Genomic DNA, 14367 nt, shown 5'->3' on the forward strand with positions numbered 1-14367 from the left:
AGAATTTATGTACTTTATAATGCATCAATTTGTACTATTTTGCCTGATATTTGTATGATTTCTTTTACATTATATAAATTTAAAAATAAACCAAGATTTCAACAAACCATTGAAAAAATGATTATAAAATTTAAAAAATATTATATTCCTATTCTTCAAATTTATTTAACTGCATGTTTGTTAAACCCTAAGTATAAAGATTTAGGTGCATCAAGAATGGTTGAAAAAATGTATTTTAACTTAGATATTAATGATGTATTAGAAGAAATTTCTAGTTGTCAACAAGTTAAAGATAGCATAAAAATTGAAGCTAGAAAATTGTATGATTTATATAATGCTAATATAAATTTATCAAGTGAAAATGAACCTGAAAGCTCTAGGGTTAGATTTGATGAAAATAATATTGATGATTATTTACAGGATTATCTTGAACTTTCTCACGATAATAGAATTGATTTTGATGTCTATATTAATCAAAATACAGAACCTACTGAAGATATTCTCCAATGGTGGAGAGATCGCGGCAAAGGATTTCCAAAACTAGTACCGATGGTTCGAGATATATTAGCAATGCAAGCGTCGTCGGTAGCTTCGTAAGGCATTCTTAGTGCAGCAAGGCTTCAACTTGGAGAACATAGGCATTCACTAGCAGCCGACAGCTTGGAGATATCGGTATTATTTCGAGATTGGATTAATGCCGAGAGAAGAAATTTGGGTCGTGAACCACTACCGACCAAATTTCAAGATGACGTTGATAAAGTAATGCAGGATTATAGTGACGACGGGATTGAAGCAATGGAAGATCTTGCTATTCAACTTATTCCCGAACATGTTACTAAAGAAATGTTGAATGATTTACGAAGGGATTTATACGGTGGCACCAACTATTAGTAAAAAAGTATGATAATTCGAGATTTAATTCAAACTAATATTTTTGTAAATGTAATTGTAATATCAAATAAATATTAATAAAAATATAGGTTATTCGCCTTAATTTGTTTTTTAATATTGTTGTATTAAATTTAATTTTTAATATAGTCAATTTTTAATTTTATAACTTTAAAGTTTAAATTCAAAAATTTCAAACTTTAAGAGTTTGAAATTTAAATTTTATAACTTTAAAATTTGAATTTAAAATTTTCAAACTTTAAAAGTTTGAATTTAAAATTTTCAAACTTTAAAAGTTTGAATTTAAAAATTTCAAACTTTAAAAGTTTGAATTTAAAAATTTAAAGTTTGAAAATTTAAATTTGAAATTTTGAAATTTTGAAAATTTTAAATTAAAACTTTAAAGTAAAAATTTCAAAATTTCAAAATTTAAGAGTTTGAAATTTAAATTTTATAACTTTAAAGTTAAAAAAATTTTAATTTTTTTTAACTTTTAAAGTTTGAAATTTAAATTTTTAATTGCTAAATTATTATAATAAAAATTATATTCAATTAAAAAAATTAAATTTTTATTTATTTTTTTTAATTACCGGTCCATCCCGGTTACCGGTCCGGTATACTACCGGTTCCCTTCCTGACCGGGATGGAACAGTACTATTTTTACCGGTTTCACGGACCGGTTCCGAAAGTTACCGGTTCGCACAATACCGGTTCCTTATCGGTTCAGGTAATTACCGAACTGGTTCTCCCGGTTCCGGTACCGCTGCCAGCCTTAGTCCTTACCACATGACATTTATATGAAAATGAAAAGATATTGAGACTCATAAACACCTACTCCGACCCATAAATCAACCACCTTTTAAATAAATTATCCGATCAATTTTCAATAATTTTGTTTGATTTTTTTTTATAAATTCTGAAACTAAGTAATTGACAAATAATTATATTAACCTTAAATTCAATTTAAAAACTTGTTAAAAAATTTATTTTTTTCGATAAATCGCGAAATGAGTAAACTGATTAATAAAAAATATGAAAAAAATATAAAATTAATCTCAAAAATTAAAAAATAAATACAGTAACTTTAAATTCAACAATTTCAACATTTTTTTAATTTTTATTTTTTTCGGCAAATCCCAAAAATGAGTTTATTAACAAAAAATATTTTAAAAAGATACGCAAACAATTCACAAATAAAAATAGAAAAATATAAAAAAAAATATAAAGTAAAAAATTGTTGAAATTATTGAATTAAAGGTTACTATATTTATTTGTGAATTTTGACGTAAATTTTTTAATTTTTTTTATATTTTTCTCTTTTTATTAATAAATTACTCATTTTCGAGATTTGCTAAAAAATTTAAAAATAAAATGTAGAATGAAATGTTACTATATTCATTTGTGAACTTTTGGCATTAAGTTATATTTTTTTCATACTTTTCATATTTTTTATTAATCAATTACTCATTTTTGAGATTTATCAAAAAAATAAAAAATTTAACAAAATATAGAAATGTTAAATTTAAGGTTATTATATTTATTTGTGAATTTTTGGCGTTAATTTTATATTTTTTTCATATTTTTTATTAATCAGTTACTTTTTTCGGAATTTACCGAAAAAATAAAAATTAAACAAAATTGTTAAAAATGGGGACGGATGGTGATTTAAAAGGAGTTGATTCATGGGTCGGATTAGGTGTTTATGAGTCTGAATATCTTTTCATTTTCATATAAATATCATGTGATAAGGTCAAAATGACATGATAATTTCATATGGCATTTGCAGAAATGAAAAATGAGTTGGATATATCCAACATGACAAGTAACGCCCATAAAGGCATATTTGGACCAAAAGTTGGATGGTGAGGACATGAATGAACCAAACTTTAAACGGAGGGTATATCTAGACCTTTTCAAATAATTTAGAGGCATATTTGACCTTTTTTCCTTTAAATTAATTAGATGACTTTTTAAGTAAAATATGATTAGTTGAGTGATTTCCTAAGTGGAATATCAATAATTGAACTTTTAATTGGTAAAACAAAGTTGAGTGACTTTTTAAGTAAAATATTCAAAGTTGAGTGACTTTCTAAGTAAACTAATCAAAATTGAGTGACCATATGAGATATTAACTCGCTAAATAGGAGAACCAAACTAAGTTTGAAACCTATTTTCTCGTGTTCGAACCTATATTGAATCTCTAATTAAATTTGAGTTCGCTCTGCAGAGTCCATTTGAACGACGTTTTTAATATAATTTTTTTATACTTAAGGCTCGAATTAAAACCTTTGATTAAGAATGAAACACTTTTATCAGTGCATCACACAGCACATCTCGAATGGAGACATCTTTCACCAGTGCATTACATAGCACGGCTCAAATCGAAACATCTGATTAAGGACGAACACCCATGCCGGTTAAACAACAAGACTAAAATGGAGGCTATCAAATTTTTCAATTGATTGAAGCAAGCTTGCTTCTGGTCTAAACTATTTAATTTTAAAAAATTTGTAACATGATAAAAACTTGATTTTTTTGAGAATATTATGGATAAAAATATAAATATATCAAAGTTTAGCAAGAACAAAACTTAATTCTATACGTATGCAGATGATGACATCAAGATATTTTAGGTGTGCATCGACAAGGAGTTTTACTCTGATGTAAAACAGAGCTATGAAAGAAAAAAAGAGAGATTATATCAAAATCCATAAATTATATATATCAATCACCAAAATTTACATCATACATGACAATAATCATGGCTAGACGAAGAATAAATGAAATTTTCAATCTAGGAAATTCAGTAAAAACAAAAATCAACAGGGAATAATAGTTTCAAAACAGTGAACGCCGTCGAATTCCAGCGCGAACCTCTGCCTCTTCTGCTGCTGCTGCTGCCGCGAAGACGGCGGCGGTGATGCCTCTCCGGCCTTCTTCAGAACACCAGTTGAAGAAGTAGCGGCGGTCTTTTGATCTGATACAAGAGTTCCAACCCCTTGTTGTTCTGAAGAAGGCTTAGAAAAACTCAATTTCTGCCCAAAAAGTTCAGCAGAAAGCGCATCAAAGGAACTGAAAATTGACATCATCATCGTTTCCTCTAACTTGCAAATTACTAACAAATAGCAAGAAAATTAAGAAAGTATTGCTTTGTTGGATATGAGAAGTGTGTTTATGTTGAATTAAATTAAAACTTGAGTTGTAAGAAGAGAAGTTGCAGAAGCAGAGTATATATAGGGGAAGTGGATTAAAGAATGATCTGGAAAGTAAAACGAAATTTCGAATACTGTTTCTCTAATTCGTTGAACTGGGTCAGCGAATCAACTTAACGCGTGTCAATTGGGTCTACATTTATATTTTTTATTTTCAAACGACCTAATATATATCTTCTGGATTTAACTGGAAATTACCTAATTCCAATAACAATCACAATTTTAGAAATTAATTAAAATTAAATTTTACATAATTTTAAAATACTTAATATTATTCGAATTCACATGATGATTTAGAAGTTTTGAATCTCATAATTTTAGGTGAAAAACAGAGAAGGATGTATTATTTTTTTTTAATAGGACATTAGCTGTGGCGTAGCCACATACGAGGGCGTTCAATTAGACACCCTTCGTCAGAAAAAATTAGCATATATATAAATAAATAATATATAAAGTAATTAAATATTTTACTTTTAAACACTCTTAATATAACAAGTTGTTATTTCTGGATACCTTTTAAAAAAAATTTAACTTAAAATGAAATGAAGAGTTGTGGATAAGCTCAAGGACCATTTCTATATTGGTGGGAGTTTGGGAGTGACGTGATCAATGAAATTGAGTTTGGAGCTTGTTCAATTTGAAAAAAACTATTTCAAAAATAATATGATCTTTAAAGTAATACATTTCTAAAATATAATGTTTAATTTTTAAGAGATATTTATTTAAATAATATCATCTTAAAATGATACATGGACTTTTTTATGGGTTCTTGTAGTCAAAGTTATTGAATTGAAACAGCCATGATTGACTTTAAAGGAGTTTTGAGTCGATATCTTGACGTTGCTGTGTGTTAGCAAGTTGTGAATGAAGGAATCTTCTTCGACCGTGATTATTCGATATCTAGACGTCGGAATTTTTGACAAGGCGTATAAAAATTGTATTATTGAAAAAGAAATAGTTACAAATAATATTGAAATTAATTATGTTTAAATTAATTTTTATACATTATTTAATTTTATGTAATTAAAAATAACCTCCACATTCTTCTTTAGTTCTATACACTTTCGAAGCAATCATGTTTTGAAAAATTGTACCAATTAATGGATTAATGATACTAAAATTTAATACGTGCTTAAATACCTTCCGTGAAACACCTCCTAATTAATACAGAAACAATCTAATTAATATATGTGTTACTTTCAAACCAGGATATAATGTAACGTACGGGTAATTTGTAATCACCAAGAGTGCATATAAGGTAAGCAATCATGAAAGTGAATTTACGAAAGTGATATATTATTAGATGAACTAAGGGTAGTTATGATATTATTCCAAATGGTATATAGCTCTCATATGGTGTTTTACATACTAGCAATAAATCCTATGATGAATAGCAGTATCGACGCACCTTAATTGTAAATATTCGTTAATTTGCTTCATCTCACTAGCACATGTAACAAAGAGAAGAATCACCTAGCATTTTGTAGTTACTGAGATTTCAATCCTGACCTTCCATAGTTTGTTTTCATGGAAATGTGACATTAAGTTAGTCTCTGTGTAACAAACTCAAACACTATATAGCACAGAGTAATATTTAGAGATTAAATTTAATTTCTAATTAACACATTCCATCGTGAATATTGATAAGAATTATAGCAACACAATAATGAGCAATTAGCAAATTAACCTTGTAAGAAAATTAAAACACCTAAAGCCAAATATGTTGCATATTAAAATAGAAACTCCTAATCAAACAAGCTCAATCCCAAATCCTCGTCACTGTCCTCCTTCATCTCCTCCTGCAACCACACAATCAAGTAAATACGTCATAAATTGAGGCAGAGAGAATAATAAAAACTATTTAATATATAAATAACATTTATGACAAATTTATTACCTTTTTCTCCTCAGCTGCGGGAGCAGCAGCACCACCACCACCTCCACCAACGGGGGAAGCAGCAACAGCCACTGCTGGACCGCCACCCGTCCCAACGGTCAAAATGAGATCTTCAATATCCCTCTTCTCAAATAGCTTGGCGAAAAGACTAGGCCAATAAGACTCCACTGAAATATTAGCTGCTTTCACCACCGTAGCAATCTTCTCTGCCTGAAATTACAATTAAAACATTATGTTAATTGAAACATTATTATAAAATTAAAATTGATTAGCGGGTAATGAAAGATGATTATTTACAGTAATGGGAATTCCATCATCGAAGAGAAGTAAAGCAGCATAGGTACAACCAAGTTCCCCAACTGACATTTTTGCACAATTGATGAATTTGTTGATTAAGAATAATAAAAAAGAGATTAGAACAAAAAAAAAATATCAGTTTTGATTATAGAAAGTAAGTTAGTATTTAGAGGACCGTAAAACTAATAGATACGAAATATTAGGGTGGAGGGAGTACGTTACGGATTTCAGGTGCTACGGGTCTAACGGCTTTGCACACGAATAGCTACATTTTAAACATAGTGTTACCTTTTTTTACTATCTTCCATATTTATTTATTTGTTTTGCTACTTGGTTACCCAACTTGTGGAAGTGTAGTGTCAAATTTAGCTAGATTATATTTGTATCCTTAGTTGAGAATATCAAGTGTTGATCATCTGTAAACTTTAGATCAAGCAAATGCGATGTAACTATTTTGCACGTAGTAGTAAAGCAAATGCCATTCACAAAAATGCAATCAATTAGTAGAATTAACGTATAAAACATTATTCCTAGTAATGATTATTTACTATTTCGATGAACTGAATCAAATGTTAGCTTAATTCAGTCGAAAATACTAACTTTGGATGAATTCAAGTTCCAAAGATTTTTTACGAAATTGCCTCTTAAGCTGATTACGGTTCATAAAATTTGAAACATGGAAGTTACTTTGAACAAACCCTAACGCAATCAATATTTTTGTAAATAAATAATTTATATTTAGAAAGTATGCAATGAATAGCTTTTTTAGTACAACAAACCAAACAATCAGTAATGAATAATACAGGTTGCATAACTTATCCCAACATATTCAAACTAATTAACTCCAATAGTTCTCTCATTTCATTGAAAGACCTTAATTATACTAACTAGCTACCACTTTAACCCTAGCGAATCAACTTTTCACGATAAAATTTCATTAACAGTTGAGAGATCAGATTAATGCCTACAATCTACATAACGCAGAGTATTTTGTGCACCGAGTTATTAGATTTTTTGTAGTTAAAGACTGATCAGAAGAGAATATATTTACGTTTTGGCGAGGTATTTTGACTGGGAATATCAAAAGCTTAAACAAATAAATACCAAGTGCAAGAAGAGACGATCAAACACAGCATCACATCGACAACAAATGAAAGCAACTGTCTCAACACGCTAATTTTTAATATAGTCGGTCGGAACTAAGTTAAAAACCACTGTGCAAAAGTCTACATGTTTGATTGGCCAATAACTAATGACAGCCGAGATACTGCAGCTCTCACAGATAAAACAACACATTACTAGGACAGACCTCCAAAGGTTCCAGTCTTTAATACAGCTCTAGTCCATAGCAGACTCCCTATCAAACTAAGAACATAGAGTTTCAGATTCTCCTTTCAAGAGGAGGAGAATACCACGAAACAAATTTCGCGGCAGCATTAGCCACTGTTTGATCGTGCCTGAAAAAAGAACATAATATGCAAACATTAGAGAAGTTCAAAAATGAAGCATCCAAATTTCTGATCAGGACCATTTGCAACAAGACTAACAAAAACAGAAGTGATCATCCAGAGGCAAATGAAACATTAATTAAATACAAAAAAAAGTAGCCTTAACCTGCTGTGGTGATGCCGATCTGGACCTTGACGGTGACCTAGATTTCGATCTAGATCTCGACCTCGACCTCGACCTTGACATTGATCTGGACAATGACCTGGACCTGGACCTGGACCTGGACCTGGACCTGGACCTGGATGCAGATTATGAGTTCAAGTGTTAAAAAAGCCTTGAAGATAAATTGAAAATAGAAAACAAAAGGCTATATTAGTACCTACCAAAAAAATACAAATTTCAAGTAATATGCAATGTCATATACCTGGTCGACTTTACAGGAGATGCAGATCTAGACTTTGGCGGTGGTGATCTTGAAATTGAACGGGCAGGTGATCTGAACAAACACCCAGTAGTAAAACATCAAGAGACAAAGGAATGTACATAAACGAGTTCATTTATTATCTGCAACTTAATCTACCTCCTACTCTTCCTTGGAGTCCTGCTCCTGCTCCTGCTCCTGCTCCTACTTCTGCTGCGGCTACGACTTCTTGAAGGGCTGCCCTTGTATTCTCTCACCTATATATGAAGAGAACAGAAAATTGAAATGAGCATCAACGCAAAAATACATTGTAAGTACGAAAATTCCTACTACTACTAACTCGAGTACACACGCTCACTGAATAATTGTATCGTAAAAATTCTAGATATCCGATACTCTCTCTGTTTCAATTTGTTTAACTTAATTAGATTTGGCATGAAGTTTAAGGAAGTACATAAGTCTTCTGAATCACGCGCCCTTAAACAAAATATATGTATGATGTCCCAAAATGACCTTTAATCTGTGGCCTTCAACAAGCCACGTTGGATGTTTAAATCAAAGAGTTAAAAATTAGAAAAGAGACATTCTTTTTTGAACTGACTAAAATGATATGAAGACAGACAAGTTGAACTAAGAGAGTATTATAAACCATCAAATCAGGAAATCACCACCATACCCCATGAATACGCTGAGAGATTAAGCATCAACTTAAAATTAAAGTCTTTCCGAGAATTCAGATTGAAGGAAGAAACAAAAAAAATCTAGTGTAAATAAAAAAAATAACAATACCCGGATGTAGGTTCTTGTCCAAGGATTCCTGAACTCAGTATCATCAAGTTTTCTTATCTGAACGAAAAGAAAACATGTTAACCACAAGCTTGGTCCTTCTCCAAAGGGATAAATGAAATAAAAAACAACCACCATCAAGGGAGTTGCAGATTAAACGTTCATGAATAATGGAACTAGCAAAACACAAGAATTACTTGCAGAGGATATTAATAAAAATAACGACAAAAAACCATCCTTCCAATGGTTAATGAACCAAGGAACTCAAAAATTCAGTAAACTCCATCATGATAAAGGGTCGAACTCCTCAATGAAAAGAAGATAGCAATATTGAGTTTAAAACCCATTAGATGATGAGGCAGATAAGAAACTTACAGCATATTTCATGTCTTCATAATTTGTGTAGTCCACCAAGCCAAAGGTTCCTGATATGGACAAGAAAATTTAGAATTACAGACATAATCAAAGAGTTAGCACAAGAACAGAACTCCAGCTTTTCTCAAACGTTTGCTCAAGGCACAATAAAGGCCACAAAGACAAGCGAATTGAAGCATGGTCTCAACCTAGCCGTCTCAGAGCTTTGCTAAGAAGCGCCAATGTGTTAAGATGTACACCTCATTACAGCCGTGCACTGTCCCAAAGAGGGAAAGACTACTAGAGTTGGCAAAGTGATATATTAATCATTAAAGAACCATTTTATGAATGAATAACATAGTAATTAGGAATAAGAAATCAAAATTTAACATTAAGAGAACTCCACACTAAATCTGAAGAAATTAGAGCTAATATGCATTTGAATTAGAAATTTACTATGGTCTTCAAATGGTGAAATTCTTACTCTGAGCACTAATTTATATTTTCCAATTCTTCTATTCACATAATCAATTCTGGTCTCTCTGTAGCACTTTGTTTTCTTAAATTGCAAGTATAATTAGTTGTCCTCCATCCCTCCTTGATAAAAACACCACACTTTAGTTGCACTTAAATTCTTGGGAAATTTTCTGATCTTAACATACATGCAATTTTTTCACCACGATTCCAGTATTCTAGAGTATTGTTTAAAATTCACAAGTAAAAGGATCCTATTAGATATGTCTTCAAGATGTAAGACTAGGTCACACCTTCACTGTCACGAGAAACCTCAGCAAAGCACACATCACCAGCTTTCCGCATATGATCCTGACATATTTTCCACCAGGTTACTGCAATTGCTACAGATACAAACCAAGATAGGGGATATCCTGCCCACTTCACTTACCTTCAAATCTTGCCAAGAAGCAGAAGATGGAAGACCTCGAATAATAACTGTATAGAGATGACAAGAAAAAGTCAAGAGACATCTATATGATCAGGGACAATTACATCTACAGCAATCAAGACAAGGAACTTCACGAGACATTCAAATAAGTTATAGTGGAACCTCGGTAATCAGAATGCCGAGAAATGCCATGGCGCCCTCCACCTCCACCGCCACCGCTGCCATAACTGCCTCTGCGATCACTTGAAGATGATGGCCCTCTTCCTCCATGAGCAAGCTCAACCTATATCATGCATCTAAAATGTCAACCACATGGAAGATCATATGTCCTACATAGATCTGTGTATCTATGAATATGAGAGAATCAAGATGGAAATTGTTCTTACCCTCAGCCTACAGCCATCAAAGTTGTAGCCATCCCTACCCCTGATGGCATCTTCAGCATCTCGAGAACTTTCAAACTAAAGAATACGGAGAAGGGAAATTAGAGATAATCAGCACACAGAAGCAGCAATTGACAATAGAAAGGCAAAAAAAAAAGTAACCAACAGCAGAAGGTCAAACTTCAAACTACAGAAAACTATATCCATGTAAATATGCTAAATAAATATACCTCCACAAAACAGTAGCAAGGAGGGCGAGGTGGAATCTTCAACTCAATGTCCAATATACGACCATACTGCAATACAGGAGAGAATTTATAAACAGTAAGCACTTTTTAAGCTTAGGATAGAGTGTTTCTTTTACAACAAATCTTAGGATACAGTGTTTCTTTTAAAAGGAATCTCAGGATATAGTGTTTGCAAGAATGTATGCTAAACCAACTCTACATTTCAAGGCTGAATGCTTCCAAATCGATGCCTCCCAACTGTTTACTCTCCTCAATCGGGTAAACAGAATACTAGTGGTATTGAGCACCACTGCCTAAAGCCTAGAGTAGCAAGAATGGAAGAAAGACTGAATCTAAAATAGGAAAAATAAGAGGCAAGGAGCATGCAGTGCACGATACCAGAGAAGAAGCCTCCCTCACCATCAAACTTTGTTTTCAACCACAACCTAATATTGATACTAGTACTTCAACAGATTCTCTTATGAAACTACACTTAGGCTTTCTTGTTCTAAAATTTCACATATAAGAGGCAAATCAAAAAAATCCACTATACAGATGGCATTGTAATGAAACTCAGGGAACAAGCATATCTAGGAATGCATTCATCTGCAATATAATCTCGGGTGAGGCTGTTTGTTGTTTTTTTGATAATGATGTGAGGCTGTTGTTTTTTTGTTGTTTACAAGTATAACTTATGCATCGAAGGTTGAATCCAGAGCCCTAGGAGCTAATTACAATTGATAATAACTAACTTCTCCACAAGAAAATAAGCCTTTGCAGCTAAGTGTTTAAATAAGTGAATGTGACAGACCTTGTAGAATAGATCTTCAACTTCCAGTTCCTTTATATCTGCTGGTAGGTTGCCAACATAGATTGAGCGTGAAAAGCGGCCACTCATTCTCAGCAATGAAGGGAGGATTCACAGAAAACTGCAAGCAGATGTAACTTATAAACAATTTTCATGATTCCACTAAACACTGAAGAGAAATAATTAAACAATTATGGATAAATTTATATCATTCTGTATTTGACTTGATGATAACAGAATCGAGCAGAAAAATTCTGAAGCAAACCAAGAGAGCAATCCTTCAATTGAGCTGTACTCCACAAGCTCCATTGCTCAAATGCTCCATGATGCTCCAAAATTATAGATTCAAACAGAAAAATTATGAAACCAAGAGAAATATCCCAAGTTAAGCTAATGCTCCACAAGCTCCATTGCTCATATGCTCCAAGATGCTCCACAAGCAAAAATTATTTGAACTAATATTTGATCTCCTCATCCACTCAAAATTTTTGCAGATGATAGCTCTTCTGAGAGTGAGGAAGAACCTCCAACTATACATAAAACCCAAATACTCCACCCTGACTTGTCCCACTCCCCCAAATACATCCCTATGTATGATTCCAAAGCTCATTTTTGTTCCAAGCGCTTGAAATCTATCATAAAGAAAGCATTTATGTCATAAGATGAGGTGAGATCGCGACATACTAATGCATTTTCCCTTTTCTTAATTATTTTAAAGATCACTGAGAAATTATCCTACAAGGCATGCAATATATACCTTTCCGGTTTAAGTTAACATAAAACCAGTTTAGTGCAACTGATGTTATTTCCCTTAACCTAAGATTCGATAAGATCTCTAAGTCACCAATTCTCAAAAAAAAAAGATTTTTAGGTCACCAATGGTCAGTAAAACATTGTTTGAACTTTGAACTGTGGAGACTACAAAGATGCGAATTGGATATGAAGCAGCATATTTTCAGCAAAAAAGAATTTACTTTGGCAGATCATTGTCCAAATAGTTTTTCAATATATGGTTGGATTAAAAACAGGATCATATGGCGATCATTAAACGCGCTAGGATTGAATTAATAGATTCTGAATTTTAGAAAAGGCATCCGCATCTTCTAAAAGGGTTCTAGATAAATTATTTATTTATTTTGAGAAGGAAGAGAATGGAATCGGGATAAATTTATTTTCTTTTTGATGAACATGGTGTCCTGGCCAGCTTTCTCGCACCTCGACTAATTCCATGGATACCTGCCACCCCCACCAGCAACAAGTAACAGGTACCGGTAACTCTGTCCACCAAGGCTAGATAAATAATGCATACATATTAAAAGAAAATTTGAATATAAAGTACATGATGTGGGCCAAACCTACCAAACCCGTCAACTGTAATGTGGCTCCACCCCGGCAATCATAAAAGATGGAGGATGGTATTTTGCTGAGATATTTGTATATTAAAGTTGACAACGAACCTTATGTGTTGGATGAATCAAGTGATACAGAGTGAGATTCAGAATATTCGTAATGGAAAATGACGTAAGTTGTTTTCACCTTTTTGGTGGTGAATTTTCAACCATTGAGGAAATAAACATTGGAGAACGATTCAATGAGTAAAAAAACTATTCCATAAAATATTCTCTGCCATACCAAGCATACCCAATTTTCTTATTACAGGATTAGAAATTCATCTTTTTATTCCACTATTGTTAGTATTTTCTTCCAGATATGATGGTTGCAGCTCTCTGAAGGGAAAAACGCTATTGAAGTAAGAATTTCACTGATAAAAAAAAACTATCACACTGTTATGTAACACAAAAAACATCACAAATATGACCCATAAAAGTTCGATCTTTTCTAGCAAAAGCCAACGAACAATGAGAAGCAACACCCAGGCTAAAACAAACCCTGGGATTACGAAATGAACCCATTCTGCCACAAACAGAAAACGATCAATTCGCAGCACAGAACATCCAGAAAATACATAAATAGCTAAATTCGGTAAGATTTTTACAGATGCGTAACTAGGGTTTCTTCCACCCTCGACCCTTCTCAGAAATTAACAAATGTGCCCTTATCTTAGAACAGAGCTGTGAGAAAATATCTGCTAAATATTACCTGGAATTTCAATTAGGGCTCGGCGAAATTCAGATGAAATTGGTGTTCAACTTCTTCTCCGGTTCTTGTCGAGTTCTCTCTCCTGGTGCTGTGCTGCACTTCTTCCAGAGAGTTCTTAATTTTAGGGCTTTTTTCTGGCTATAAAACCCAACAGAGTAGGATCTGTTCCCCTTGATTTTTATTTTAGCTTTTTTTAACCCATCAGCTTTGATTTATTTACACAAGTTCCCTTTTGGAATCTCAGTTTCCTCTGAGTGTTTACGGGCAAAAATCAAATTGATCGATAAATTAAAATTAAAATAATATATTATTGATTGGTTATTATTGTGTTATTAGATTAACAATTTTTTAATGGTTTAATAAAAAAATATTGATTTATGATTTTGATTTTTGAATATTGAATTATTTGATAAATTAATAACTCATAAAACTACAGTAATTTATTACTTTATCGTACATATAATATTAAATATTAATATCAATGCATGACTAGTTAGTACTCTCTCCTTTATTATTTAGTTGTCCAGTTTAGAAATGACACACATATTAAGAAAATAATTAATGACAAAATGAATTTATCATTTTATCCCTTTTAATTATGAAGTGGATAAAAAAATTACATTTTTCAAATTAATTAGTCA

At 32.1% G+C, this 14367-nt stretch overlaps 3 protein-coding genes across 6 annotated transcripts; all 3 read right to left on the reverse strand.

Annotated features, from left to right (window-relative positions):
- Positions 1-3584: 3584 nt before the first annotated feature.
- LOC107013844 lies at positions 3585-4113 on the reverse strand. The gene has a single exon (XM_015213723.2). The coding sequence runs from the start codon at positions 3978-3980 to the stop codon at positions 3708-3710; it is 273 nt and encodes a 90-aa protein (XP_015069209.1). The 5' UTR covers positions 3981-4113; the 3' UTR covers positions 3585-3707.
- Positions 4114-5688: 1575 nt separating this feature from the next.
- Positions 5689-6443, reverse strand: LOC107014840 (60S acidic ribosomal protein P1). Its single transcript, XM_015214945.2, has 3 exons — positions 6295-6443; positions 5998-6207; positions 5689-5899 (listed from the first exon to the last, which is right to left on the reverse strand). The coding sequence occupies exons 1-3, from the start codon at positions 6361-6363 to the stop codon at positions 5846-5848; spliced, it is 333 nt and encodes a 110-aa protein (XP_015070431.1). The 5' UTR covers positions 6364-6443; the 3' UTR covers positions 5689-5845.
- Positions 6444-7445: 1002 nt separating this feature from the next.
- LOC107014841 (serine/arginine-rich splicing factor SR34A) lies at positions 7446-13884 on the reverse strand. 4 transcript variants are annotated; one of them, XM_015214947.2, is made up of 14 exons: positions 13727-13884; positions 11892-12258; positions 11630-11747; positions 10822-10887; positions 10595-10669; positions 10371-10491; positions 10209-10255; positions 10072-10129; positions 9326-9375; positions 8954-9010; positions 8324-8421; positions 8166-8239; positions 7909-8045; positions 7446-7751 (listed from the first exon to the last, which is right to left on the reverse strand). In XM_015214947.2, exons 3-14 carry the CDS (start codon positions 11714-11716, stop codon positions 7731-7733), a joined length of 891 nt encoding a protein of 296 aa, XP_015070433.1. In that variant the 5' UTR covers positions 11717-11747; positions 11892-12258; positions 13727-13884; the 3' UTR covers positions 7446-7730. The 4 variants fall into 4 exon arrangements, with proteins under 4 accessions (XP_015070433.1, XP_027771469.1, XP_015070435.1 ...); XM_027915668.1 differs by lacking the exon at positions 11892-12258 and having other exon boundaries at positions 7909-8023; positions 8168-8239; XM_015214949.2 differs by lacking the exon at positions 11892-12258 and having other exon boundaries at positions 7909-8041; positions 8168-8239.
- Positions 13885-14367: the final 483 nt, after the last annotated feature.

The sequence above is a fragment of the Solanum pennellii genome, chromosome 3 (genome assembly GCF_001406875.1).
Source record: "Solanum pennellii chromosome 3, SPENNV200".
NCBI classification, from domain to species: Eukaryota; Viridiplantae; Streptophyta; class Magnoliopsida; order Solanales; family Solanaceae; genus Solanum; species Solanum pennellii.

Bases quoted from the DNA above. Each gene is read 5' to 3' on its own strand.
- LOC107013844 (XM_015213723.2), bottom strand. From the start codon at position 3,980: ATGATGATGTCAATTTTCAGTTCCTTTGATGCGCTTTCTGCTGAACTT.
- LOC107014840 (XM_015214945.2), bottom strand. From the start codon at position 6,363: ATGTCAGTTGGGGAACTTGGTTGTACCTATGCTGCTTTACTTCTCTTC. The intron at 6,208-6,294 runs GTAAATAATCAT...TTGTAATTTCAG, and splicing joins ATGATGGAATTCCCATTACT to GCAGAGAAGATTGCTACGGT. The intron at 5,900-5,997 runs GTAATAAATTTG...GTGTGGTTGCAG, and splicing joins CCGCAGCTGAGGAGAAAAAG to GAGGAGATGAAGGAGGACAG.
- LOC107014841 (XM_015214946.2), bottom strand. From the start codon at position 11,716: ATGAGTGGCCGCTTTTCACGCTCAATCTATGTTGGCAACCTACCAGCA. The intron at 8,240-8,323 runs GTAGATTAAGTT...GTGTTTGTTCAG, and splicing joins ACTCCAAGGAAGAGTAGGAG to ATCACCTGCCCGTTCAATTT. The intron at 7,752-7,908 runs GTTAAGGCTACT...TTCTTTTTTCAG, and splicing joins GATCGGCATCACCACAGCAG to GCACGATCAAACAGTGGCTA.